Raw genomic sequence first — 27,930 nt, 5'->3', positions numbered from 1 at the left:
CTCACAGTGACCCTATGAGGTATTGCTTTTATTATGCCCAGCTTTCAGAAAAGGAAACTAGGAGGTTAGGTAATTTACCAAAGATCACATAACCAGTAAGTGGCTGAGGTGGGACTAAAACCTATTTCTGTGTGCATCCAGAATCTTCAGTGTGTGCCTTCTTCCCAGCCCTCTCCCAGAGGGGCCACAGCATTCACTGTGAGGGGCTTCACCAATAAGCATGAGCAGACCTCACAGGGGTTATTTCTCGTGGAAAGCAGTATAGACTGGCAAGTGCTAACCCATCTCATTCTCCCCTTCTCTGACCCCCACTTCTTCTCCCACCTTCTCAGTTTTAACCTGCTCAGCTTTGCAGAGGGCCTACAACCATGGCAAGACACCCTGGTGGAGACCACAGATGCAGCATGTCACGAGGCTATGCAATGGGTGACCCACCTTCACGCTCAGGGGAGCACCTCAGTCTTACAGGCACTGCTGGCAAGTTCTACTGCTGAACACGGCCCCATAGCAGAACAGGAATGCCATCACCCCCTATGCTGATAATTGCATGATGTTTTAGAATTACTGAGTGATACTTCTTTTCATCTTCCCAGCAACCCAGTGAGAAAGGGATTCTCTTTGTTCTCACTGTGTAGATAAAAACAGAGGCTCAGAGAGGTTAAGTGACTTGGTTGGGGTTAACAGCTAGGACATAGGCCATGCTCCTCCTCCTGGGCAACTCCCTTGGACTGTGGTAGCCTGAAGGGGAGTCTCTCAGACAAGTCGGTGGATTCCATTCAGACACCTTTCCTTGGGGATAGCAGGCCTTGGTTTTGCCATTGGTGGCTAGCGCCTAACCCTAAGTCAGACAACCTGCCCACACTCTTTCAGAAAGCTTTCAGTTTTCCCCATGTGGAAGGAGTGTACCTTCTGACTGACGGGAAGCCGGATACCAGCTGCAGCCTTATTCTAAGTGAGGTCAAAAGAGTCATGGAGGAAAGAGACGTGAAAGTGCACACCATTTCCCTGAACGGCAGCGGCAGGTGGGCAGCAAGGAGCTGGGGCCAAGCTGTGTGCCCTTCCCATGGCCACTGAGGAGCCTGGCTTGGGCCCCTCACCTAATACAGGGATTCATGTTAGACCCTGATCTCTCCTGAGCCCTGGTCAATAAGCCAGAAATTAGGAGGGCCTGCACAGGCGTTATACCAGATGAAAGCCCCTCTACCTGCCCCAACTTGCCCATCAGCAGGGCCCACTCTCCTGACTCTCTCCAGCATGGAAACAGATTTGAACCAATTCCTGCAGTCACCCATTGTATCCGCCACCTGATCTGTCTTGGAAGCACAGTTGTGACTATGTAGGGGAGAAGAGTTTAAAGTACCATTGTTATGGTTGTTTTTATAAACAATCACCATAAAAGCTCCTGTATCAGACAAGAAAGATCCAGCTTCTTCTGAGAAACAGTACCATTGGCAGAACAGTGATGACATAGGTGCCTATTCTACCTCTCTGTCTGAACCATGAGCTCCATAAAGTTCACACTTGTGTCCCATCCAGGCCTAACACAAAGTGGGCCCTGGATAGATGCCCAACAAAGGGAAGGGGCCAGAGCATGCTGGCCTTGTGCTCTCAGGGAGTTGGGGCCTAATGGTGACACTAACACAGTGAAACCACTTCCTGCAGCAGCCCATAAACTGGCTGGGAGGTGGGCTTGGAGCAGTGGCTGACATGGTCCCATGGCACAGACCCTCAGGGTCCAAGGCTCACTGCTCCACAGATTTGACTTCCCCATGGGCTGGGGGCATGTGGGGAACTGTCTTGCCAGTCAGTGGGTCTGCCCCAACCTCTGCTCCTCTGCCCACAGGGCAGCGGTTAGCTTCCTGAGAAATCTGGCCTCCCTCACAGGGGGCCGCTACCACTGCCCCGTTGGTGAGGACACACTCTTCAAAATTCATGGCCTCTTGACCAAAGACTTCGTGGATGAAAGGGTAGGTTGCACAGCTACTGAGTGAGGTCTATTGAAATGGCTCAATGAAATGTCAGCAACGTGGTTTTCTCCTTCTAGCTGAAAAGGTCTCTGTGTCTCTTGTAAGACTCTGTCTCTTGGTTCGAAAGGGCTGCACTTCCCCACTGCTTTCCTTTTAGGCTGACCCTCCTCAAGGTTGTGAAAGAAGCAGAGCTTGGGGGTGTCATTTAATCATAGAACAATTTACATTCATGGAGTATTTAATCTTCCCAACCATTATTATATCCATTAAACATGAATAAACAGGCTCAGCAAGGTTTGGGAATATACCTTAAGCCGGAACTCAGACATCTAGCTTTTAAGCTCTATACTTTAATTCCTACATATTGTGGTCTCCCTGTGTGAAATTCATTGAAAATCAGGTAATCAAAGGATCTAGTAAGTAATAAATGTGGTAAAGTCATAGGTTCCATCACACATGTGTGGTAAGAGGAAAGTACAAATGACCCTTTTCTGATCTGACAGAAAAATTATGCACCTATTTATCCTTTTAGGGATATAATGCTATCAATTATAACAGTCCAAGGCAACAAATTATCAAGTAAGACAACCAATCAGAATTCCAGGTTTCTTTTTGGAGGTTAAAGTGTCACAAGACAAAGCATAATTTTTGACGTCAAGTGCTTTGAATGACTTCTTTATCCAAGTACCTCTTCTAGGGACAAATAATACAAAGAACAGAAAATACAAGGAACAATACAAATACTACAGAGAGCAAAACAAGTAAAAGTGATGAATATTCACCACAAAGGAAAACAAATGTGACAATATTGTATAAGTTCTCAGTTTAATACTTAATCACATCAGCTTCTTTGAATAGTTTCTGGGTGCACAGTGGGATCATAACAGTGCGATATGGAGTATATATCACTTCTCTTCTCCTGGGCAGAGAGGCACTGACTTCAGGAAGTCCAGAGACCCTGTTGGTTTGCCACCACCCTCTCCCTAGACTCTCAGACATCTTATCTCAAAGTGTCCCATTTGCAGAATGACTTCCTTGGCAGGTGGTGAGCTCCTTGTCCCTGGAGACATGCAAACTGAGGCCCACAGATTTCCTACACTGGGTGGGAGGCTGCATTTAATTAGCTCTAAAACTCGTCTGAGATCTTGAGTTTTTAAGTCACATCCATTTAATGGCTCTAACTTCGTGCTCATATCCCCTTTTCAAGGATCCCATGCTGCCAGGATTTGAAGGAGATGATTTGAGGAGATTGGCCCAGGAGATTGCCAAGGCCAGGAGCTTCCTCTGTCAGGCCAAGGCCTTCAGGTATGGCCATCAGCAACCCTCCCATGTGCAGTATGGCTCCAGCCCACCCAGACCCTGGGCCTTACCAAGACATGGCCCACCCTGGTCATGGCACCCTTGCTCTGAGAGCTCCTGCCCTGCTTCTCCCCTCCAGGCCCTGAAAACTGGGCATTCGGGGGGACCATATTCCTTCATCTCCTGTCTACTAGGTCCCAACTCCAGAAAAAGAAAAACAGTGCAGAACCAGAAGTTGCTCTTTTTTAGAGACTTGTTTTCAAGGTAAGGTGAGAGGATCGATTCTTCACTTTTTTAGTGCCCACCAAAGGCCAGGCAGTGTGCTGTTTTGTGGATACTAGTAGCTATGCCCTGTCCCCCAGCACACCCTACAGTCCAGCCACAAGACTTTCACTTGCTGGGAATCCCTGTACTGAGCCCCTGCCTGGAATGTCCTTCTTGCCACTCTCTGCCAGGTGACTCATGCTCATCCCTCAAGGACAGCTCTTTGAGGCATCAGCTCCATTGTGAAGATGTCCCTGGAAGCCATCAAGAGCTGGGAGCTCCAGCCTTCCTGCCACAGTGTCCTGACCAAACATCGCTCTTTACAGAGGTGACACTTATGACACAGGTCATGCTCCTTGCTCCCTTGTCAACTCCTCTTCTTGACTGTGAGCTCCCTCAGGATGAAGCTGGTGTCCTACCCATCTCTCAGTGCTGAGAACCCGCCACCTGGCAAACACGCAGTAAACACTGGGCATCCAGCTTGGCTGTGGGAGCCCACCTGTAGAAAATAACCATATGGGGTTGTTTCTGCCCTGGGCCCCTTGCTCTGTGCTTCCCACCCACCCTGGTCCATGGGGACAATGGGCATTCAATACATTTTGCAGGGAAGAGGAAACAGGTGAATCTTACTGCCATTCCCCTGCCCCTGGCTCAACCAAACTGAGCTGAAGTCTGCTCTGGAGCCCAGTCCAGAGAATGCTCGGGTCAAGCATGTGAAAATAGGGGGCCCAGCATACATATGAAAATGTATGTGTCCTGTATCATGTGGTCTGGGGTCATTTTCTAAGACAAGAGAAAAATTGCTTTTATTTAATAGGATCAAAATAACTTTTAATCTAAAGTGATCATTGGTGTCTGTGTGTGTATGTGTAAATTTTTGATAAGATAAAAAGACTCTAGAATTTTAAAAAAGGGACGAAAGACTCAGGTATAAATGGACAATCGGTATATGAAAAGGTGTTCAACAGCCCTACCCACCAGTGAAATTCAAGTTAAAATCACAATGAGATACCACTACACACCCACCAGAGTGGCTGAAAATAAAAAGACTGAAAATATCAAGATACAGAGCAGTTGGAATTCTCATGCATTGCTGGGGTGAGGGAGGGGCCATGTCAATTAGTTCAACCACTTTGGAAAACTGTGTGGCAATTTCTACCACAGTGAAACATACCCACTCTATGACCAAGCAATTCTACTCCAAGGGAAACAAGTACATAAGTTCCACAAAACACTCAGACGTTTATAGCAGATTTATTCATAAGAGCCAAAAATTGGAAACTACCTAAATGTCCATTAATGGTAGAATGGACAAACTGATACATTTGTACAGAGGAATACTACACACATATTTTTTTAATGAGCTGAAGCTATATTCAACAAGATGCATCAGTCTTATGAATAATATTGGGCAAAAGAAATCAGCCACAGAAGAATACATACTATGTAATTCCGTATATGTGAATTTCAAGAACAGGCAAAACTACTGTTGGTGACAGAAGCCAGAATATTGGTCAATATTCTATATCTTGATTTGGGTGGTGGCTACACTGGTATACACATAAGGAAAAAATCATCAAGTCCAAAAAAAAAAAACTGTTTGACAAGTTCTAAGGCTTGACAAGCCCTGACTTTGGCCAGGCTGCATGCTGGGACCAGGGAGGCAGCAGTGACCACAGTACCTCCACAGGGCATCTCAGTCTGGTCACTGTCTCAGACAGTTGCCCTTCTGCACCACCTCTACAAACACAGAGAAAATGGCCTGTGGGGGCCATATTGCTTTGCTAGGGCTATTGTAATAAAGTACCATAAACTGAGTGGCTGGAACAAAAGAAATTTATTGTCTTCAGTTCAGGAGGCTAGAGTCTGAGAAGAAGATACCAGCAGGGCCATGCCCCCTCGGAAGGAGCTAGAAAGGATCTGTTCACGGACTCTCTACTGGCTTCTAGTAGTTGCTTGGCTGTGGAAGCAAAACTCCGGTCTTCACATGATGCTCTCCCTGTGTGTATGTGTCCAAATTTCCCTTTTTATAAGGATAACAGTCATACTGGATTAGGACCCCTTCTATGTTACCTCATCTTTAATCATGTCTGCAATGTTCCTAGCAAGACACCACCAACAAGCAGGAGTAATATGAGTCCTCTGGCCCTGCTGGTGGGACAGGAAGAGGCTAATCTTTGTGAATGTAAGGATGGACCAGAGTCGGTGAAGTGGTGAAGCACAGGATCTGGGTTTGAATCCCAGCCTCTCATAATGATGATAACAGCTACCATTGCTTGAACGCCACCTGGGCAGGTAACCATGTTCAACATTTTTCAGGCACCTGTCAGCCATCAGCTGACAATGGCAATGTAACAACTGTAAAGCATCCACCATTTCCAGTTTGCAGACAAGGAAACTGAGGCTTGTAGCTACCCAAAGACACATGCAAGAAAGTGGCAAAGCCAAGATTTAAGCCCAGCCAGACCCCGTGGCCTTTTCCAAGCACACTCTGAGCCCCTTTTCATCTCTCTCAACCTGTTTTCCTGCCTCTAAAATTGGGCTAAAACAGTTGTGAGGATTAAACAAGATACCTTACCACCTGGCATACAGCATGTGCTGGCTAAGATTCTGTTTTTCTTTTCTCTACACTCACCTACGCCAGTAGCCTCTTCAGACCAAAGTAACCAGGTCTGACTGCACAGCACCTGGGGCCTCAGTTATAATCAGCTCTCAGGCACATGGCTGCCCCTCTGCTACTGTCACCTGCAAAGGAGTTTTCCAGGGATGGTGGGATCCATCCGGGTCCCCAGTGCAAGTGAAAGGCAGTCACACTGAAGAAGCACCCATCAGACATGGAACAAAAGGCATGGGGGAATAGATGGACCCAGAGATGGGTGGAAGAAATGCAGGAAAGGAAGGGTAGGTGGATATCCGGGTGGAAGGGAGTAAAGATTTATGAATTAATTGGATGCATGGAAGGCTGGACTGGTAGGTGAAATGACAGAATGATGCATGGATGAATGGACAAAGACATGAATGAAAGAAGAGGTGGGATGATGAATAGTTGGAAGAGGGGAAGGAGGGAGGGAAGGAAGGCAGGCTGAACAAAGGACTGTGTGGGGAAGTAAACACTGCTTCTTGGGGTTCTGGGATCACCGCGGGCAGGACAGGGCCCGGCATGCAGGGGCTTTGCGCGGTCCATTGCACCATACCCCTGCTCGGCAGGCCTCAGTTTCCCCGCTGTGTGCGCCTGCAGGTCCCCTCGCTAGAGAAGTAGGGCCTTCCCGCGTCACGAGTCAGTCGAGAGGGGGAGGCGGCGCAGGGGCGGGCGCGGGGCGGTCCCGGAGTCCAGCCCGTCCCCTCCCGAGGCAGCGGCGGACCCAGAGCCCAGGCTCGGCACCCAGACTCGCGGGCGCAGCGCCGGGAGCACGCAGCGCCGCGGGAGCCCGTGCAGGTGAGCGCAGCGGGGGTGCGGACCAGACCGCGGGCGCCGGCACCGGGATGGGCGTGAGCGTGGAATGGAGACCGGCCTGAGCTGTCCGGCTGCTCTCCGCCTGGGGTCGCCCGCTCCTGCCTGCCCCCCGAGGCGACGCGCTGGGGGTCGGTCTCTAACGCCCCCAAACCAATTCCTTCCACCGGACCCCACTTTGGAGTCCGCATAGACCTGGATCCAAGCCATTTACTGAAACTCCATCAAAGTTCGCAGATGTATCCTGAGCCTCAGTTTCCATCTCTGGGTGGTTGGAACAGCAGCCTCTGCTTAACAGAACTGCCAGGAGAATGAAATGCAACCTTGTCCAGGGCCAGCCAGGGCCTGGCCAGAGTGCTCCCAGATGCACAAGAGCCCTAGTGGTCTCATTCAGTCAGCAGCTATTGACTGACCCCCTGCTTGGGGCCAAGCACTCTTCTAGGTGCTGGGGTCATTTCAGTGATCAAAGCCCTCCTGAAGCATGTGTCCAGTGATTTGACAAGGGCTCTGGCACTTTTTCTTTCATGACCACCAGGGAGATAGATGGAGCAGCCAGGGTTATTTGGATCCATTTTATAGCTGTGGAAATTGAGGTGAGGTGAAATTTTAAGGATCTCACCCAAACACACACCCAGAAAATGGATACCAAGGCAGAGTCCCAGTCTTTGTCATAAAAACATCTTTATAGGACAAAAAGACAGCTCTAGTCTCACAGACCCTTCCCCAGGACAGAGTCCCCTGGGCCTGGGTAGAGAAGGGCTCTTCTCTGGGGCTGGATACCCTGTACCCTCTGTAAGCGGAATTAGACTCAGTCCCTGTGGTGACCCGGATTTGGGTGTCTCTGCCCCACCCCAACTGTTAAACCCTTGAGAGCCAGTGCTCATCCAGGGCATAATGCGTCCTTGACCCTGAACTTTGGAGAGCAGGGCAGTGACAGAGGAGACTAAAAGACGCTGCCCCTCTCACTTCAGGGTCCCTGCCCATGACACCACCACCACAGCCTGGGGCTTGTCGATCACCTGTTGTTTTTCACGGCCAGCATGTGCCACGCAGGGCAGAGACGTACTGTCTCTGTATCCACAGCGACATCTCTGTGTCCACAGCGCCTGCCCACGGCTGGCCCACAGTGCACGTTTGCCACTGGTATTGATGATGATGACGTTCCCACACCTGGTGCAGCCTCCCCTCTGGTGGAGCAGGAGGTGGGGGTGGGACAATGATGGTGATGGCGACACCAGGCTGACAGCCGGGCTCACTTTAAGTCTGGAGTGAGGAGGACACGATCCCCAGTGCTGGCCCCCAACATCCACAGACCTGACCTCGAAGCCTGCAGGGGGCTTGGGTGGACCTTGTACTACCAGCCACTTGCACTGCTGGGGAACCTGGTACCCAGGCAGCAGGTGTCAAAGCAGAGGCACCACCACACTTGGAATCATGTGCAGGTGCCCAGAGCACAGAGCCCTTTGGATCCCACGTGGATTTCTGCTCCTCATCATTTCCTTCTCTTCCTCCTCTCCCTCCTCCTCCTCCTCCAGGAAGTCATCCCCCATTATCCAGTCAGAAAGCATTTGCCTCCCAGTCCGATGGGTTTCCCCTTAGCATGATTTGATCTGTCTTCCTCTGGTGTCGCATGGGAGTTGGGATTTCAAGGAACTGGTAGAGAAGTCAGGAATCTTGGTGTCTGTCTGAGCCGTGCAGGGTGACTTTGGGCTTTGGTTTCCCCTAACTATAAAACCCAAGGCCTGACTGACTGCCTTGTCTTTGACTCTCTGTCTGAAAGAGCCAGAGCTGCCTTGGAAGTCTTTGAGATTCTGAAAGGGTTTAGGTTCAGTGGGGACTCAGAGGGACCCTAAGTCCTACCAAGAATTACCCTCAGTCTGATAATGCACATGACCTGAAACAACTCTAGAACATCCTTTCTTCTACTTTTCCCTACAGGTGGACAGAACCTGGGTCTGCATGACTCAGTAGAGGATGAAGCCCAACCTGACAGGCTCTTCCCCAGAGGCTTGCAAAGCTTCCAGCCAGGGCGAGAAGAACTGTCCTGTCTGCCAGGCCTGGGGAGGGGTCTCAGGCCAGGGGTCTGAGTCAGGACCTGGACCGGGGCCTGGGCCACGCTCTGGTGCTGTGTTAGGACCTGGACCTGGGCCTGGGACTCTTCTGGGTCCTGGTGCTGTCCTGGGGCCTGGGCTGGGACCTGGTGCTGTATCAGGACCTTGGCTGGGGCCTGGTACTGTTCTGGGACCTGGTGCTGTCCTGGCATCTGGGCTAGGACCTGGGCTGAGGCCTGCTGCTATCCCGGGGCCTGGGCTGGGACCTGGTGCTCTGTCAGGACCTGGGCTGGGGCCTGGTACTATTCAGGGAGCTGGTGCTGTCCTGGGGCCTGGGCTGGGACCTGGTGCTCTGCCAGAATCTGGGCCAGAGCCTGGTGTGGTTCTAGAACCTAGACCAGGCCCTGGTGCTGCTTCAGGACCTGGGCAAGGGTCTGGTACTGTTTCAGGGCCTAAGCTGAGGCTTAGTGCTGTTCTGGGGCCTGGACCAAGGCGTGGTGCTATGTCTGGACCTGGACCAGGAGCTGAGTCAGTACCTGGGCCAGGAGTAGGGTCAGAGCCAGGGCCCAGGCAGGGGTCTGGGACTGGGCCTAAACCCAGTGAGCCAACAACAGCCCCAACACGAGCACCACAGCAGAAGACTCAGGCCACACCCATGCAGGCCCCTCGGCAGAAGGTTCTGGTGACTGGAGGAGGAGGGTACCTGGGCTTTAGCTTGGGTTCCAGCCTAGCCAAGAGTGGCTCTTCTGTCATCCTGCTCGACCTCCGCAGACCCCAGTGGGAGCTATTCCCAGGGACTGAGTTCATCCAGGTAGAGGGATGAGGGTGTTGGGGCACTGATGCAGGGCCCAGGCTGGGGGTAGAGGTTGGGAGATAGTGTCTGGCATGAAACCAGTGGTGTGATGTGGAGAGCACAAGCTCTGAAGTCAGACTGTTTAAGCTTCATCCCTAACTCACGTGCAGCCACCCCACAAGGCTCTACATCTCTGAGCCTCAGTGTCCACATCCATAGAAAGGGAACACTCATATCCACTTCTGAAGGGTCTTAAGGGAGTCAATGAGATAGCGCATGTAAAACACTGATCTCAGAGTCCCTGTGACTCATGATGATGATGCCCTGTAGGATCATGTAGTAAATACTATAGTAATCCTGCTCCACAGGCTCTCCTGGCCCTACAGATGCTTGGCCTGTGTGGGGTCGGGGGGCCAGCTATGGGGCTTGGCAAGATGCACAGCTGGCACCTCCATTTGCCTTGGACACAAACCTCCTGCCCCCTAGCCTTCCTTCTCTGTTTCAGGCTGATGTCCGAGATGAAAAAGCCCTGTACCGTGCCTTCGAAGGGGTGGACTGCGTCTTCCATGTGGCATCCTATGGGATGTCCAGTGCTGAGAAGGTGAGCCCCTCACATGCAGGACCTGGAGTTGGAACAGGTTCAGATCCTGGTTCTGCCTGCCACACCGCATGCCCGGGTATTATTCATTGCTGCTCTTCACCTCCTCAAGGAAAGATTTGAGCTATATCCAGCCTGCATTTTGCTTCCATGGCACAAAATGCCAGTTCAGCTGCTTTTTAGCCATGTGACTTAGGGCAAGTTAACCTCTCTGAGCCTCTATTTCCTCATCTGTAAAGTGTGGACATTACTAGCACTTATGTCAGATCCTCTTCAAAGGGCAGTGTGACAGTATCTATCAAAATATACCCATACCTTCTGACCCACAAATCATACTAATTTGTATATTTGTAGCATTGTTTTTATAACAAAAAACACAGGAAGTAACCTAAATACCCATCGGCTGAGGACTATTTAAGTAAATTGTGATGTATCCACAGAGTGAAATTCCATGCAGCCATTCAAAAGACTGTGTGTGATAGAAAAACAATTTCCAAGGTGCAAAAACAGTTTTTGATGTTTTTTAAAAAGAATATTTACATACTCATACATGTCATTGTGCTGGTATTGATAAGCATTGAGTATCTCTAGAAATATATGAGACTAGAAACAGTAGTTGCCTCTGCAGTGGGGAGAAGGAAAATTTGGAATCAGGAGTGGGAGGGAGTTTTCCTTTTCACAGTGGACCCTTTTTACTGTGTAAATTATTTTTAACCTGTGATTATATTACCTATTAAACAGAAACAACTGCAACAAGGGTAAATGCAGCTTAAAAGTGAATATGGACTCCTAGTGTGGTTGTAAGGATTAAATGAGGTGGAAAGGCTTCGCCCTGTTCCTGGCACAGAGACAGCTCGCACTGTAGACTAGTTGTTTTCATTTTCCCACTCAGCCACCTTGCTAGGGCATGGGCAGTATCACTATGTCCATCTTATAGGTAAGGAAACAGAGACTTTCAGAGTGAGGAAACAATCCAACATATCTTGAATCCCTTTTCTGTTCCAAACACTGTACCAGGTCCACCCCTGGGGCCCATTTAATGCTGCTGACCACCCCAGGGAGGTCTGCCCTCACAGAGGAGAAAGCTGAGGGCCACATAGGGGACAGAATCTCCCCTGGTCACTCAGGGAGATGGTGGTAGAGCTGAGCACTGGAGCCTGGGGCTCCCAGGCTGCCCATGAGCCTCCCGGGATCCCTGCCTCCCAGCTAAACAGTCTGCAGTCCCTGCTCACCCACCCCAAGCCCAGCCTCACAGCCTCACTGACAAGGCAAAAGGCAGCACCGTGACTTTCCCACCTCCATCTTGTCTTTTAGCTGCAAAAAGAACAGATAGAGTCTATAAATGTTGGAGGCACCAGACTAGTGATTGATGGTAGGCACTCAGAGCTGAGTGTGACCCACTGTGTGCTTCCTGCTTCTCTCCCCTTCCCTGCCACAGGCCCAGCTCTTGGTGACAAGGGAGGGGGACAGAGGTGGGACTCTCCCCCCTTCCCCTGCCCACCCTAGCAGGGGCCTGTGGGCAGCACATCTTTCCTGTACTGCAGACCTGCCCAGCCCCTGCATGGGGTAGGTCAGTGTGGCCTCAGCATGGCTGGGGACACGGGAGTGGAGTTTGCACATGGGCATTAGGGGTTGGGAGTAAGGAAAGTCACTGAAGCGCCAAAGTAGAAGAGCCACAGCTGGGTTCTCTGGGCATGTCCTGCTTTGTCCTGCATCCCAGTTTTCTCTCTGATTCTAGAGTGTCTTTTTTCTATTTTCCCACTGAGTGAACCTTTCTTCTGACCTGTCCCTGACAAAGAAGCTCAGGAGCCACTGAGAAGGAGGATGAGCCAGCCTGGTCCCTAGGGGCCATGGAGCAGGGACTTGACCCACACCCCTTCCCTCCTGAGCAGCTCTGTATTCTGGGGGGCCCGAGGGGCCAGGGTTTGTGTTGGAGCCTGGGTAGAGGTCAGTGGATTCACCCAAGAGGTCCTTGTGGGCCCTCCGCAGCCCGCTCCCTGCTCACATTGGCCCCATGTGTGTGTGTGTGTGCGCACCTGTCACTGCAGTCTGTGTCCGCCGGCGGGTTCCAAGGCTCATCTACACCAGCACCATCAATGTTGTATTTGGCGGGAAGCCCATAGAACAGGGCGATGAGGACTCTGTGCCATATTTCCCATTGGAGAAGGTACCTGGCTTCCAGGAGAGGTGGGCGGGACCCATGGCTCAAGGGGTGGGGGTGGGTGGAACCAGGGTCGGGTCACAACTCAGGGTAGTCTCAGGAAGAGTGGGTTCCCAAAGCTGGGTGGCATGAGGTTTCTCCTATTTCAGCTGGTCAGGCCCTCTGTGGTTTGAAATCAGACAGACCTGGCCCTGAGCCAGGCCACTTTCCACCTGTGGGACCCTAAGCAAGTCCCTTTACCCTGAGCCTCTCTTTATTTATCTGGGCCTGATAACATCACCCTGGGAGGGGTATGGAGAACGAAATGAGATGGTGTGAGCAGAAGTGCTGTGGGAAGGCTAAAGGACTGCACGTTAATGATTCGCCCAACATACAGCCAGTATCAGCATCCCAAGCAGGCATTTGAGGCTGGTGGGCGAGGTGTCCTGGTTGTTATTACTGCTCTGAACTCTGCTCCCATTCAGAGGGAGAGGGACAGGAGGCCTCAGAGCTGGCCATTCGCCAGTGAGAGTCCCCAGAATCCAGACCCTGTGTGGTCTGAAGCAAAGGTGGCCGGGCCGGGTGGGTACTCCAGAAGTGTCACCAGCCCCATCTGGTGGCTCCATTCTCCCTGTCCTCTGGTAGCACATGGACCACTACTCCCGAACCAAAGCCATCGCGGACCAGTTGACCCTCATGGCCAATGGAACACCTCTTCCAGGTGAGTATTGTGGGGCCCTGCTCAGCACAAATGTGCATGACCTCTGCTGCCTCCCCAAAATACATGTGTGATTCTAGCTTTCAGCTGATATGTTGCTGAGGCTCTCCTTCCTACCAAAGGAGTTTCCCAGGGCCTTGGTCATTCATCATTCAACAAATTCTGAGCACCTGCTATGTGCCTGCTATGTGGGGATACAGCCCAGAACAAGTTAGGCCCAGTCTTTGCCCTCATGTTGCTCATAAACTGGTGGAGAAGTGACCAGAGGTGCATCCTTTTTTTGCCACAGAGGAGTTTAAAGACCCTCTTTAGATAAAAGAGTACAGAATTATGAATAAGGAATGAGCCATAGCACTTGGGGAGGGCTATGCAAGTGAGGGGCCCTCAGGCTTAACCTTCAATAACTTGCCAGAAAAATCATCCCAGCTGCCTTACTATATTGCCTCTTTTGGTTATAGAGAAGTAATAATAGATTATGGGCAGGTGGGAGTATGGTGCAGTAACTAAGCACCCACAACCTGGCATCAGACTGAACTGAGTTCAAATCCAAGCTCCAACACCTCTTAGCTTTGTGATCTTGGGCAAAACACTCACCCTTTCCATGCCCCAGTTTCCTCATCTATAAAATAGGGGATGAAAGGGGCATCTAACTCAAAGAGCTGGTAGGAAAAAAAAATAATGCCGGACACTGCTAAAAAGAAAAAAAAATGACCAGTTTGCATTTATCAAATGCTTACAATATGCCAGGTCCTATTTTACATGCTACTTTTATATGTGAAAGTCATGCTAATTCTTCACAGCATCCATATGAGGTAAGATCATTAGGTATTCCTTGCTTTCTAAACTCAGAAGCCAAATAGATACAGATAAATACCTTGCTCTCCGAATTATCACTGTTTGTTTCCTAAAATCCAGACACTATAAAGAATCAGAAAATTTGGTTTTCCTCACTATCTAAACTCAGGGGCTGTGTGCATTTGGAGAGTAGGGGATGCTTGAAATTGTAATCTCCACATTTACAGGGAAGGAAACTGAGCCTGAGAGGTTAAGTGACTTTGTTCAAAGTCACACAGCTATTAGGTGGGATTTGAATCCCCCTCCTTCCCCGGAGTCTAACCCCAGAGCCTGGGGCTTAACCATAGTGCTTCACTGTAGCCACAGCTGAGTAGGTCTGTATGCATGGGCTCTTTTGCCTAAAATCCTCCCCACTCCACCCTGTCAACTGGGCCTGTCAGGCCTTGATCCCTAGCCCCAGAGGAAACATCCAGCTGTGTTTTCCCAGGAGTTTGACCCTGTGGTGTTGAATTCACTTCTCTACCTGGGCCTCCTCCGGCTAGACCAGTGGCCTAAAAACCAGACATCTAATACTCTAGCTGAGAATTATTTATATCAGCATCCCCAGCTTTCCATGGCCAGGAGTCATGGTTACCCTGGACCCTGCCCCTCTGTGACGTGGTTGCCCAGTGCCCCACTGGCCAACATCAGCTGCAGCCCAACCCCCCACCCCTCAACCAAGCCCAGGTGACCCACAGTTTAAAATTAACTGCAGGCTGCTTACAGAAGAGCTCACCTGTTACCTGCCTTTCAGGAATCCAGCCACAGTCATCTGGGTGATTTTGAGTTTCTACTACCCAAGCTGGATGCTGAGACTCTGCCTTTAACCCAGTTTCAGGCCCAGGTCCCCATAGCAATGTCCTGAGATATGCAGATCCCAGCTCAGTGTGAACACAAATGTGTCCCATGTGTGTTAATGTCTTGGGACCACCGCGACAAATAACCACAAGCTTGGTGACATGAAACAAATGGAAATTTCTTGTCTCACAGTTCATAGCCAGGCATCAGATCAAAACGGCAGCTGGGCCATACTCCCTCAGAGGCTCTAGGGGAGAAACCCTCCTTGTCACTTCCAGGCCACTTCTCGTGGCCCCACTCACTCCTTGGTCATGACTGCATCCCTCATCTCTGCTTCCATCCTCACATGGCCTCCTCTCCTCCATCTGTCTCCTCTCTGTGAGTCTCTTGTAAGTGTACTTGAGATTGGATTTAGGGCTCACCTGACAATCCAAGATGATCTCATTCTGAGATCCTTAATTACATCTGCAAAGACCGTTTTTCCAATAAGCCACAGGTTCTGGGACATGGTCATACCATTTTGGGCGCCAGCACACACCCTACTACACTGGGTGTCAGTATAAAGTGGAGGTTTTGAGGGGGAGCAATTGGGGTTTGGCTGTGGCCTGGAGATACTGGCCCTGGTTGATTTAAAAGGAAAAGAGAATTTATGGTGGAAGGATGTGGGATAGCTTCTGGAAAATATGTATCCAGAAAAATGACCAGCAGGGCTTGGAAAGGACAGAGTCAAGCAGCTCCAGGCACCTGGTAGCAGGAACTCTTCAGAGTGAACCCACTCCTGGGATTTTATATTCTGGTGCCAGTGATGCCCAGGTCACATTTCTGGGTGAGAACATGTCACCTTGGGTCCCATGGCTACCATCTCGCGAGGGTGGCACATCTAGCCTGACAGTCCTCTCAAACCTTGTGTAAAGGGAGAGGGGTCCCCCAAAGGAAGGTCGAAAGAACCTGGGCTTGGGTCCCCCATCTCAGCTCCACTAGGCTGAACTGTGTGCCCTTGGGCACGTCACATCCCTTCTCTGAGCCTTGGCTCTTTTATCCATAAAACAGGGACAATAACAACTCTTATCTTGAAGGGTTGTCTTGTGGATAAAGTCCTGGCTTACTAGAGCACCAGGCACATAGCAGGACCTCTCTGAGAGCCATCACTCCTCACCTAACTGATGGTCAGAAAAAGGAAAGAACCATAGCTGTTGGCATGAGGGAGTGTGGGTCTGTGTGCTTCTGTAAAATGAGCACAGTAGGACTCTCAGGGGAGTTAAAGGAGAGCGTGTTTAAGTGCTGGGTAAACTCTCATGGGCCCGCACATATCTTGTATCTCATCAAAGTCCTACCTCTGTCACTGGCCTCTGAGCATGCTGAGGGCAGGAACCATTTCTTGGTAGTCCTTGGATCTCCATAGCATACATCCTGGGGCTTAGTGGAGGGAGTGGGGGTGGGGTGGAGAGGGGTGGAGGGTGCTGAATGGTGTTTGTTGAATGACCAACTGATTGATTAAGAGAATAATTAATTAATGAGGAAACCCCAGGGGCCCCTGTTCCCCACCTACCTACCAGGTAAGGACCAGGAAGTGTGAAGAGCCTTTCTCTCCCTCTCCATGATGGTCCACCCCTCCCCAGATCCTTGAATGGCCTCACCTGTGTCCTAGGAGGAGGCACTCTGCGGACCTGTGTGCTCCGGCCTCCAGGGATCTATGGCCCTGAAGAGCAGAGGCACCTGCCCCGCATGGCGGTATGTTGTCCCAGCCCTGGGCCTGAGGCACAGGAGGAGCCTGGCTGATGTGTGCATGGACTGGGGTTCTCCTAGCCCAGGGTCACTGCATCAGTCTTGGGGGCAGTGTCCCGAGCCTGGGACTCTCAGTTCTGGGAGATGCCTCTGGCCCTGAAGAAGACCTGCCAGGAAGAGAGTTTGCACTGTGTACCAGCCAGACCTAGGCACAGGTGGAGGAGACACAGAGCTCTGACCCCGAGGCAGAAGGGAGCCCACTGTGTCCACTGAGGTACAGGCTCCCTGAGGTCCAGATGGGTCACCTCCAGCTACCAGCACAAGGGTGTTCATGCAGAAAACCTCTCTCCAGAGAAAGACAGATGCCAGGAATATAATGCCAAGGATGCTAGGCCCTCTCCTCAGATTCCTCACAGCCTGGTCAGGAGACAGATGCCATAATCACAGATGAGTGTGGTAGGGGCTGCGTAGAGGGAAGAATGAGAAGATGGGAGCAAAGCAGGGAGGACCTGGCAGGGGAGGTCCAGGAGGGGTTCCTGGAGGATGTGAAGCCTGTGCAGTTAGGAAAGAAGGAATTAACAAAGGAAACGGGTGATAGAGAAGATGGTCCAAACAGAGTGGACAGCCTGGGCACAAACCTGGAAATTAGAAAGATTATACTATTCAGGTTTTGCAACAGGATCAGTGAACAAAACAGACAAGGATTCCTATCCTGGTGGGGCTTATAATCTCACACGAGCAGATAGATAATAAGCATGGTAAATGATAAGGACTGGCCAAAGATGCCAGGCACTGTGCAGTAGGGTGTGGGGGAGCTGAAACAAGCAGGGGACATGCGAGCATCAGCTTGAAGATGATGGGGCGCATCACATAGGTTTTTGGCAGAAGAGCCTTCCAGACAGAGGGAACAGCTAGTTCAGAGCCCTGAGATGGGAACCCACCAGCATATTCCAAGGAGGAGGCTGTGAGGCAGGAGTTGGGCAAAGGGGACTTGCTGAGGGTCGGGTGGACAGGAGATGAAGTCAGAGAGTAGGTGGGGCCAGATCAGAAGGGCCTCCTTGGCCTTGGCAAGGACTTCAGGAGAAACACGGAGTCTGATTTAGGGTTGAAAAGAATCCCTCTGACTGTACGGAGAACAGCCTGAGGGGCCATGGCAGGAAGTGGGAACCAGCAGGAGTTCTTTGCATATCCAGGTGAAAGAAGAGGGCAGCAGTCAGGGTGTGAGAAGTGGCTGGGATCCAGACAGACGGTAATAGTTGAGCCAACTGGATTTGCAGATGGCTGGATGTGGAGCATAGAAAAGGGAGCCAAAGGTGGGCTGCAGGGTTTTAGCTTGGGCGGTGGAGTGCTGTCAGCTGGGATGGGAGGGAGGAGCGGGCTAACAGGGGTAGGAAGTCAGTGCTCTGTCCAGGACACAGACAAGTTTGCACTGTCAGTTAGACAGCTAATGCGGATGGTGGGAAGGCATCTATCCTTGGATCTGAAGCAGAAGGGTCTGGCCTGGAGCTAGAAATTTGGGAGCTGTCAGCATATAGGTGGAGTTTAAAGCCTCTCCAGGATTAAGTCTGTGTTTAACCCCTGTTCCAGAGCCACATCAAGAAGAGGATGTTCATGTTCCGATTTGGAGACCACAGGACACGGATGAACTGGGTCCACGTGCGCAATCTGGTTCAGGCACATGTGCTGGCAGCCGAGGCCCTCACAGTAGCCAAGGCCTATGTGGCTGTGAGTCTCCTGCAAAGCTCCCCTCTCTTTCCTGCCACAGGCAGCAGGCAAGGCCCATCCCTAGGGGATTCCTGGCTAACAAATAACATTCCTCCCCAACTGCAGATGGCTAGTGGGACTGTTGACCCAAGGAAGCTGGGGAGCAGGGGGTGGTTCTTATTTTATTTTTTTAAAGTATTGTTAATATACAATCTTACACTGGTTTCAAATGTACATCACAGTGGCTCAACAGTACCTTGATCAACTTATATTGTGATTGTGAATTATTGTGCCATTTCATCTTCCGTGCCCTGCACTTGCCCCCATCCCTTCCCCTTTGGTAATGGCTAGTCACTTCTCAGTGTCTGTGAGTCTAATGCTGTTTGTTCCTTCTGTTTTGCTTTGTTTTTATATTCTCCAAATAACTGAAATCATATGGTATTTGGCTTTCTCCTCCTGGCTTATTTCACTGAACATGATACTCTCTAGATTCATCCATGTTGTTGCAACTGGCAGGATTTCTTTCCTTTTTATGGCTGAATAATATTCCACTGTGTATATGTACCACATCTCCTTTATCCATTCATCTATTAATGGACACTTACATTGCTTCCATATCTTGGCTAATAATACAGCGATAAACATAAGGGTGCATATATCTTTTGAATCAGGGATTTTGTTTTCTTTGGGTAAATTCCTAGGAATGGAATTACTGGGTCAAATGGTATTTCTATTCAGTTTTTTGAGGAACCTCCATACTGCTTTCCACAGCAGTTGCATCAATTTGCATTCCCATCAACAGTGTAGGAGGGATCCTATTTCTCTGCATCCTTGCCAGCATTTGTTATTTCTTGTCTTTTGGATAGTGGCCATTCTCACCAGTGTGAGGTGAGATCTCATTGTGGTTTTGATTTGCATTTACCTGATGATTAGCGATGTGGAGCATCTTTCCATGTGCCTGTTGGCCATTTGTATTTCTTCTTTGGAGAAGTGTCTGTTCAGGTCCTCCACCCATTTTTTAATCAGGTTGTTTTTTGAGTGTTGAGGCATTATGTATGTATGACTTATCAGATGAGTCATTTATGAATATATTCTTCCATACTGTAGGATGCTTTTTTGTTCTGCTGATGGTATCCTTTGCTGTACCATCCTTTGCTTTTTAGTTTGATATAGTGCCATTTATTCATTTTTGCTTTTGTTTCCCTTGCCTGAGGAGATGTGTCCAGGAAAAAATTGCTCATGCCTAAATTCAAGAGATTTTTGTCTACATTTTCTTCTAAGAGTTTTATGGTTTCATGACTTACATTCAGGTCTTTATAATAATCTAGTTTCATTCTCTTACATGTAGCTGCCCAGTTTTGCCAACACCAGTTGTTGAAGAGGCTGTCATTTTCTCATTGCATGTTCATGGCTCCTTTATCATATATTAATTGACCATATATGCTTGGATTTATATCTGGACTCTCTATTCTGTTCCATTGAACTATGGGTCTGTTCTTGTGCCAGTACCAAATTGTCTTGATTACTGTGACTTTGTAGTAGAGCTTGAAGTTGGGGAGCTTAATCCCCCCAGCTTTATTCTTCCTTCTCAGGATTGCTTTAGCTATTTGGGGTCTGTTGTGGTTCCATATGAATTTTAGACCTATTTTCTCTAGTTCATTGAAGAATGCTGTTGGTGTTTGATAGGCATTAGATTGAATCTGTCAATTGCTTTGGGCAGGATGGCCATTTTGACAATATAAATTCTTCCTATCCATGAGGACAGGATGTATTTCCATTTATTGGTATCTTCTTTAATTTCTCTCATGAGTGTCTTGTAGTTTTCAGTATAGGTCACCTCCTTGGTTAGGTTTATTCCTAGGTATTTTATTCTTTTTGATGCAATTGTAAATGCAGTTGTTTTCTTAATTTCTCTTCTGCTAGTTTGTTGTCAATATATAGGAATGCAACAGATTTCTGTGTATTAATTTTGTTTCCTGCAAGTTTGCTGAAGTAAGTTATTAGTTCTAGTTCTAGTGCTGAATTAGTTATAAGTCTATTAGGGTTTTCTATGTATAATATCATGTCATCTGCAAATAGTGAGAGTTTAACTTCTTTGTTACCAATTTGGATGCCTTTCGTCTCTTTGTGTTGTCTGATTGCCATGGCTGGGACTTCCAGTACATGTTGAATAAAAGTGGTGAGAGTGGGCATCCTTGTCTTGTTCCTGATCTTAGAGGAGGGGGTGGTTCTTTATAGAACATCATTAGCTCCTCCCAGTGACTATGTGAGGTGGGTATTGTTGACCCTGAAATAATTATCACCAAATGCTAAGCATCTTACATACACCATCACAATTAATCTTCACACAGCCCAAGAGGGAGATCTAACTTTATTCTCCCATTCCTCAGATGAAGAAATTGAGATACGGAAAGGTTAAGTGACTCCATGAGATCATACAGCCAGTGTGGCAGCCCCAGAATTCAAAGGGAATTGCCAAGTCTCTTGCCAGGGCTGGGGGCTGGCAATGACTCCTCAATGGCTGCTCAGGAGAACTGGCTGGGGTTTGGGGTGGCTGCTGGGAGACATCTGAAAGGGTGGGGTCGGTCAGTGGGTGGGTACCTGACTGTCCCCCTCCCCTTGTGCCCCCTTCAGAGTGGACAGGTGTACTACATCAATGACGGGGAAAGTGTCAACCTCTTCGAGTGGATGGCCCCACTGGTAGGTGCCCAGATGCCCACCTCTACCCTGAGTGAGAATTTGGGAGTCCCCATGTCTTCTCTCCCTGTCATCCTTTCCTAATTCCAAAAGCTCCAAAAGATTTTGGAAGATTAAAAATCAGTTCTGGCAACAGTGTCCCTGGGCAACATTGGAACTGGCTGGAGTTGGGTTGTGGCTGCTCATTTGGGGGCTGTACTGCTTCCCCAGTTTGCCATAGTCCAGCATGCTTCCCCATTTATGTCAACTTCTTGCCCTGTGGCATTTTGCATGTGATCCCCCATACCGTGTGGTAAGCTCTGTAAGGGGTAGGTAGAAGGTGGACTGAAGAACAAGGAGAGCTGTTAGTCTTGGGGTCTCCAATGCTGCAGCCCCTTCCAGAACCCCAGTCTCCTCCCCCAGCAGCCTACAGCCTCCTCAGGGGCCAGGCTTGCCAGGAAGTGGTTGACCAGAAACCCTGCACTGGAGGCTGCATCCTTGGGGCATTCAGGCCCTCACATGTCAACTTTAATAGCTTTACTGAGGTATCATTCATTTACCATACAATTCACCTATTTAAAGCACACTGTTCAATGGCTTTTACTATATTCAGAGTTGTGCATCACCATAACCAATTTTACAATATTTCATCACCCTCTGCTGGTCCCAGGGTAAGGGGAACATGTGTCCTTTCCATACCAGCCCTTGAAGGACCTGTTCTCATATCAGGCTGTTTCCTTGCAGTTTGAGAAGCTAGGGCACAGCCAGCCCTGGATCCAGGTGCCCACTTCCTTGGTTTACCTGACAGGTAAGGATAGGAATACGTGGATTAAAAGCCCTCTATGTGCCATTTAAAGCAGGGGTTTGCAAACTTTGGTCCACCATAGCACACACGTGGGACACGTCTTATGCCCACATTGCCACAATGATCGCCACTCTGTGTCCCCAACTGATTAAAGTTCTGGTGGTTTTACAGGACTGTATATCAATTTCCAGTTCCTAGCAAGCTAACTATAACTCAGTGGTTCTTAACCCCAGGCCAATCATGTTGGGGTGGGGTGGGAGTGGAGCATAAGCATTTTTAGTAGTGGTCCAGAATGCAGCCCAGGCTGAGAACCACTGCTCCGACTTCTTTCTCCTGCTCAAGAGAAGTGAATGAGAGAGAGACATGATCATAGAAATAACTTTGAATCTGCTCAGATTAGGTTAAAATGCACGTCCTTTACTAACAACTTATTGTGACATATTTCACGGCCAAACAAGGCACCTGGTGTGTGCTGAGGACAGCTGATTTAAAGGAATCCAAGGACAGGGAAATGTTTGCAAAATGAAGGCTCCCCCTAGCAAAGCAAATAATGCCCCCAAGTGATGTGTCACCAGGGGCCTCCCTGGAGCATACATTAAACACGGTACCCTGGTCATTGGCCCCTCTTTTCCCCCACAGCCACCATGATGGAGTATCTGCACCTGGCCCTGAGGCCCATCTGCAGTGTCCCACCGCTGCTCACCCGGAGTGAGGTAAGTGGGCTGCTGCTAGGAGATCCCTGTGCCCCCTCCCGAGCCTTCCCACCCCATTTCCCCACCCCTACTGCTACCACCCCTCACCCCTTTGACACCAAAACTGGATGCTCCTCTGAGGTTTCAGAACCTTCCATGTGGGCCCAATCTAACACTGGCTCCTTCATAATCATCCCAACCTCTGGGCTTTTGTTTAGGCTGTGCTCTCTTGGTCTCAAATGCGACAGCTCCAAGCCCATCCCTGAGCACTGTCATTTCATTCATAAGCAGCTTATCTTCCCAGCCAGACCGGAGGCTCTCAAAGTCAGGTTCTGTGACATTCACTTTTTTGAATGCCACCACTCCCACCAGCTCTCAGTACACACACACACACATACACACACACAGCCTGATTGAAGGCTCTAGGTTCACCACTCATACTTAATAATAAGTATATATTAAGTAACTACTGTGTACAGAACACTATTCTCAAATAATGATGATGCAGTTTTCTACTTGCATACACAGTTTGAATGAGAGAATGTTTGAATGCTAATTGTAAACAGTAAAGCAGCAAGTGGTATTTTGTGTTATCTGAAAAATCCTTCCAGTCCTCTGTTTCATTCGATTCTCTCTGGTGCCCTGCTGAGTTAGGAAGGGCAAAAGATTATGAGTCCCATTTTGTAATTAGAAACTGAGCCCTAGAGAAGTTAGTGACTTGCCAAAGGTCCCACCATTCTGGAGTTGGCTTCATACTCCAAGCTCAGTGCTGTCTACCTCAGGGAATAGAAAATGGGCAACAGAAAGAAGCAATCTTCCTATGGTTTCTCCTTTGAACTATCCAGACTAGCAGAAGAAAGAAAACGAAAATACCCACCATCAACTGAGTGGTGACAATATGCCAGGCATTGTGCTTTATCTCATTTAATCTTTGCTACTATTCTAAATTGTAGATTCTATTATCATCTCTATATCTAGAGGAGAAAATGAGACACACAGGGTTAAAATAACTTGCCCACAATCCCTCACTCTAGTAGCAGAGCTGACCTTCGAACCCCACCCAGACCTAAATGATGTAACCACCACCTTGTGAAATGAGTCAGGAATCACATCCACGTAAAATAGCTGCCAAGGTGCTGCTGAACTGTGGTGGGGCAGGGACTTGGCTCCCCTCCCTACCATTTCACTTTTGGGTTTCCCTTTCAGCTCCAGCAAAGCGCTACTTAGGGAGTTTCTGAGCACTGTGGCTCGCGCGCCCTCTTCTGGTCAGTCTGTGACATACCAACCAGCCCTCTATGTCTTTGTATGGTCGTTTGTTCAGTTTGTTTTTTGAGCACCTACTGTGGCCAGTCACTGTGCTGAGCAATGGAGGAAATACATAGTCCTTACTCCAAGGAGTTCACAGTCCTAAGGGGAATAAAGCCCAGGAAGAGGGCAACTCAACACACTGTGATAAGGGCTGTACTCGGGAAACTGATGAGGAACTTCAGAGCACACAGAAGGGGCACCTAAACCAGTTCTCAAGTTAGGGGGACTTCACAAATGAAGTGATTTCTAAGCCTGAGATCTGAGAATACAGTGTGCCAGGATTCTGTTTATCTAGCTCTCAGCTGCATCCCCCAGGCCCTGAACTTATTGACTGGGGCAAAAAAGGGACAAGAACTGGCCTCTCTCCCCGAACAAGCACCCAAGACCAAGGACTTGACCCCAGGGGCTGTTTCAGTGCCATGAGAGCACCAAGCAGCTTGTGAATCTCTTCCCAGTTTGCAGCTGAGGAACAAGAGTGGAAGAAATGAGTCAGGTGGAGAGCATCCTCCCAATCCCAGCACAACAGGGTAAAACACCAGCTAGAATCCGACTCCCGTGTGACCTCGGGCAAGTCACTTGGCCTCTCTGATCTTCAACTTTCAGATATGTAAAGAAGAGATGGTGGTAGTGTATCTCAGAGGATTACATAAGATAAAAAGGCCTAGAAAGGACTTAGTTCCGGCCAGTTACAGAGTGCCTGTTCAGTAATTGATAGCTGTCAGTACTACCCTTACAGCCTTGTAGGCCCCAGGCCATCTAGCAGTGAGGGAGAATCACAGCTCACACCCTGGAGAGTGATCACTTCCGCATAATTGAATTCCTGTTTTAGGGAAGCTTAAACAGCCAGGGCGTGAAGGCTTCACCATGGGGCCTGCCTGGCTACACTTGGACTGGGGCTGTGGGTCAGGAGGCGAAGGAGTATTTCCTGGCGATGGTTTTTCTTAGAGCAGCCTCCTGCCACAGGCAGGGCGGTAAGCGTCTCCCAGCGGTACCCAAGAATATAAACAAGGGCTTCCTGGTTCCCAGCACAGTTTAGAACGGTGAAGGGGAAGGCAGAGGTGGGGCTTTTACTTTTGAAGTACTGAGAAGTTCAAAAGGGTCAGGGAGACTTTTAAAAGGCATCAAGATTCAGTGCCCTCAAGGAAAATGGAAATGGGAGGAAGAAAAGAAGTCCTCCCGGACGAGGGTGTAGCAGGAGCAAGAGCCAGAATACAGGTCCTTTAACCTCGCGGTGCGACGGAAGGGAAGTCCCTGCCTCTTTTCTCTTCTGTGAAACAAGCTGGAGGGCATTTCCCACCTTCACTAGTCCCGCCCTCGGCTGCCCCGCCTCTCCCCGCAGGTGCGCAGCGTGGCTGTGACGCACACCTTCCAGATCGCCAAGGCCCGCGCCCAGCTCGGCTACGTGCCGGAGAAGTTCAGCTTCGCCGATGCCGTGGAACTATACGTGCAGTCCATGACCGGGCGGCCCCGCGGCCCCACGGCGCGGACTCTCCTGCGGCTGCTGCTCGGGCTGCTGCTGCTCGGCCTGCTCACCCTGGCCCTGCTCTTCCCAGGCCTGCTACCGGCCGTCTTCTGAGCTTCGCCACCTGCCTGGTCCCTGCCCTTGCTTCACCTTCCGTGCTTGGGCCGCGCCCGCCCCACCCTATGGGTTACGCCCTTGCTCCGTCCCCTCTCCGTCCTAAGGGTCTTGGTCCCGCTTCCGCTGGCCTGGCCCGATTACGGACGAAGTCGTAGCCTTAGAGTCGGCTTCACCTTGCGGGGCCTCTCCCCGCTCATGCCCAAGCCTGTCCCGATCCCGGATTTTCCCCGACCCACCTGGCCCCACCAGTACGTCTGAGCCCACCCCTTGGCTTCTACTTCCGAAACTGGTCCCTCCCCTCTCCTACTTGTGATTCGGTCCCAGCCCCGCCGCGCCCCCTGTGGCTCCACCCACCTCTCGCACGCCGCCTAGGTGAGCTCTCTGGGCGGCCAGCAGCAATCCAGCGGCTAGTGTTCAATGCTGCTGCCTGTCTAGGGCCTCCGGACTCTTCTCACTGCCCAAGCTTCTCTGGGCTTGTCCTGAGATCGTCTTGGCTTCCTGAATTAGACCCATTCCAGGAGAACTGCGTTTGATACGCTGGTACCCTAATGTTTTGGGTTCCTTCACTCGTGCAGGTCTCTCTTTGTGTTGATATCCAGGATTGGAAGGACGCTGGAACCCCAGGCTTCTGACTAGACCAACCTGGCCTTTTTGGGTTTCCAGTTTATGAGTCTGGGGATGACTCAGCTTATTGTAATCACGGGTTTCTGTACCAGCAAAAACATAAAAAAAGAAAAAAGACTTTAAGGTGGTCAAAAGGTACAAATTCCCAGCATTAAATATGTAATGGAAATGTACAGCATGGTTACTATGGTTGATAATTTGTGTATGTATTGCTAAGGGAGTAGATCTTAAAAGTTTTCATCACAAGAAAAAAACGTGCTGTGGTGATGAGTAACTCGACATTGTGATAATCATTTCACAATACAGTATTACATATATTGAATCATTAAGTTGTACATCAGAAACCAATATAATATTGACATGTCAATTATATCTAAAAAAAAACTTTTTAAAGAATGGACTTCTTTAAAAAGTACCAGTACAGTTATAATGGGAAAAATTAAAACTTAGTTGGCTGTATTTTATAATTTAGTATTGCTTCTTTTTGCTAATGAAGGATCAGTGATCACCATGATCTTTAATGTTTAAACCCATAAAATTTATTATCCAACACTGCTCTCCACAGAAACAGCATCTCCCTATCATCTTGGTGTCTGTTGTGAGTACCAAGATACCAATGTGTAAATACATCTTTGTATATATCATAATATATATATATATATGAAACTGTGGCCAGTGGATCCTGGCAGAGATGGAAACCATCACAAGCCTAGGGAAGCCTGTAGTGAAGGGGGAGCAAATGTGTTGTTAGTTAGAGCCAGCATGGCCATTGTGGGGTATGAGTATCACTGTGTGTCCCTCTCTGCTGATCAATTCAGAAAGTTTGTGAAGCAGCTAAAAAGCGGATGCTTCTCTTTGCTAGGTTGAATTGCATATGTATGTGTAATTTTTTGAAGTTCAATAATAATTCTTTATGTCTGTTCAATGCTTGACAGTTGGAAAGGGCTTTCATCTATATGAAAGGGCTACCCTTTCAGTAGGGTTTATTCTCATTGTATAGAAGAAGAATGGGAGTTGTGTCTGACTTTAAAGAGTACAGGAAGTACAGTTACTGCTCTGCAGCTGGGCTAATTTGGTGGAGCTGCCTAAGGTCTACTGGCCTAAACACGACTCATGGTTATTTCTGCCATGCCAGTTCTTGAGCTGAGCTCTGGGATCCACCTCAGTCTCAGATCCACAAACCTCACGCCATGTGGGGCTGGCAGTTCGTGCAGGGCTCCCTTTCTTCTCAGTAACACACTTGCCTCTAAACTCTCCTCCTCCTTCTCTGACTTTCCTCTCTCTACCAACCCTGAGAAATCTGTTCTTAGAGCAGGGAAAACAGGTTTTTACTGTTCACATAATCTTCTAGATCTTTGTCTACTGCCAAACCTCAGCTTTTGAAATCCAAAAGCAAAATCTTTTTTTTTTTTTCTGGATTTCTCCATCCCTTCCCTGAGGCTTTGAAAGTAGAATGTTTAAACACTGGGCATGGGGGGTAGCGTGGGTCACTATGCCAAGATAGCTAGCTTCCTTCCTCTCAAGTGTCTTCACCTGATGGAAAAGTACGTGGCACCCCCACCAAACAGACTGAGTCCACATGAAGATTTTAGAGGTTTCCCAGATAACCAGCCTTTCATGATGTTCTGAGAGATCAAGTAGGAGGAGGTCCTAGCTTATTTGGAGACATTGAGCAGAAGCATCATGGATGCAGAAAACTGTTGTTGCTATGGGCAGCCAATCAGAATGAACCATCAAGGCTAATTCATAAGCTTTCCATTGTGAGAACTGAAGTGATTCTCTTTTGTAGACCAGGTTTCTGAAACATCCTCCAATTTATCTGATCTCATCAAAAATATCTTCCCTTGTCTCCCCATTTCCCCTCCCCCTCCTGCTCCTTTCACTCTCCCCTCCTGAAAATCAAA

General features: G+C 49.2%; 2 protein-coding genes across 9 annotated transcripts in view; both read left to right on the top strand.

Moving 5' to 3' along the window:
* Window positions 1–6,105, top strand: part of VWA3A (von Willebrand factor A domain containing 3A) — a 53,669-nt gene extending 47,564 nt beyond the window's left edge. For 5 of the 8 annotated variants that reach the window (XM_073215460.1, XM_017673168.3, XM_073215457.1 and 2 more), the window contains 6 exons: window positions 333–477; window positions 871–1,022; window positions 1,844–1,967; window positions 3,175–3,272; window positions 3,461–3,530; window positions 3,722–6,105. In XM_073215460.1, the coding sequence (XP_073071561.1) occupies window positions 333–477; window positions 871–1,022; window positions 1,844–1,967; window positions 3,175–3,272; window positions 3,461–3,515 (574 nt within the window). In that variant the 3' untranslated portion in view covers window positions 3,516–3,530; window positions 3,722–6,105. Of the gene's footprint in view, window positions 1–332; window positions 478–870; window positions 1,023–1,843; window positions 1,968–3,174; window positions 3,273–3,460; window positions 3,531–3,721 lie in introns of those variants that run through there. The other 3 variants (XR_012122281.1, XR_012122280.1, XM_073215458.1) reach the window with 2 other exon arrangements.
* A 2,850-nt stretch (window positions 6,106–8,955) lies between these two features.
* SDR42E2 (short chain dehydrogenase/reductase family 42E, member 2) lies at window positions 8,956–26,724 on the top strand. The gene is made up of 12 exons (XM_017673166.3): window positions 8,956–9,010; window positions 9,659–9,843; window positions 10,331–10,426; window positions 11,738–11,795; window positions 12,472–12,590; window positions 13,209–13,284; window positions 16,562–16,644; window positions 18,226–18,363; window positions 20,977–21,042; window positions 21,763–21,826; window positions 22,463–22,536; window positions 25,163–26,724. The coding sequence occupies exons 1-12, from the start codon at window positions 8,956–8,958 to the stop codon at window positions 25,397–25,399; spliced, it is 1,251 nt and encodes a 416-aa protein (XP_017528655.2). The 3' UTR covers window positions 25,400–26,724.
* Window positions 26,725–27,930: the final 1,206 nt, after the last annotated feature.

The sequence above is a fragment of the Manis javanica genome, chromosome 10 (assembly GCF_040802235.1).
Source record: "Manis javanica isolate MJ-LG chromosome 10, MJ_LKY, whole genome shotgun sequence".
Lineage (NCBI taxonomy): Eukaryota > Metazoa > Chordata > Mammalia > Pholidota > Manidae > Manis > Manis javanica.
This window is presented reverse-complemented; position numbering and strand designations above follow the sequence as displayed.

Coding starts and splice junctions, on each gene's coding strand:
- SDR42E2 (XM_017673166.3), top strand. CDS start 8,956: ATGAAGCCCAACCTGACAGGCTCTTCCCCAGAGGCTTGCAAAGCTTCC. Junction 16,645..18,225: donor GGCACCTGCCCCGCATGGCG/GTATGTTGTCCC, acceptor CCCCTGTTCCAG/AGCCACATCAAGAAGAGGAT. Junction 21,827..22,462: donor TTCCTTGGTTTACCTGACAG/GTAAGGATAGGA, acceptor TTTCCCCCACAG/CCACCATGATGGAGTATCTG.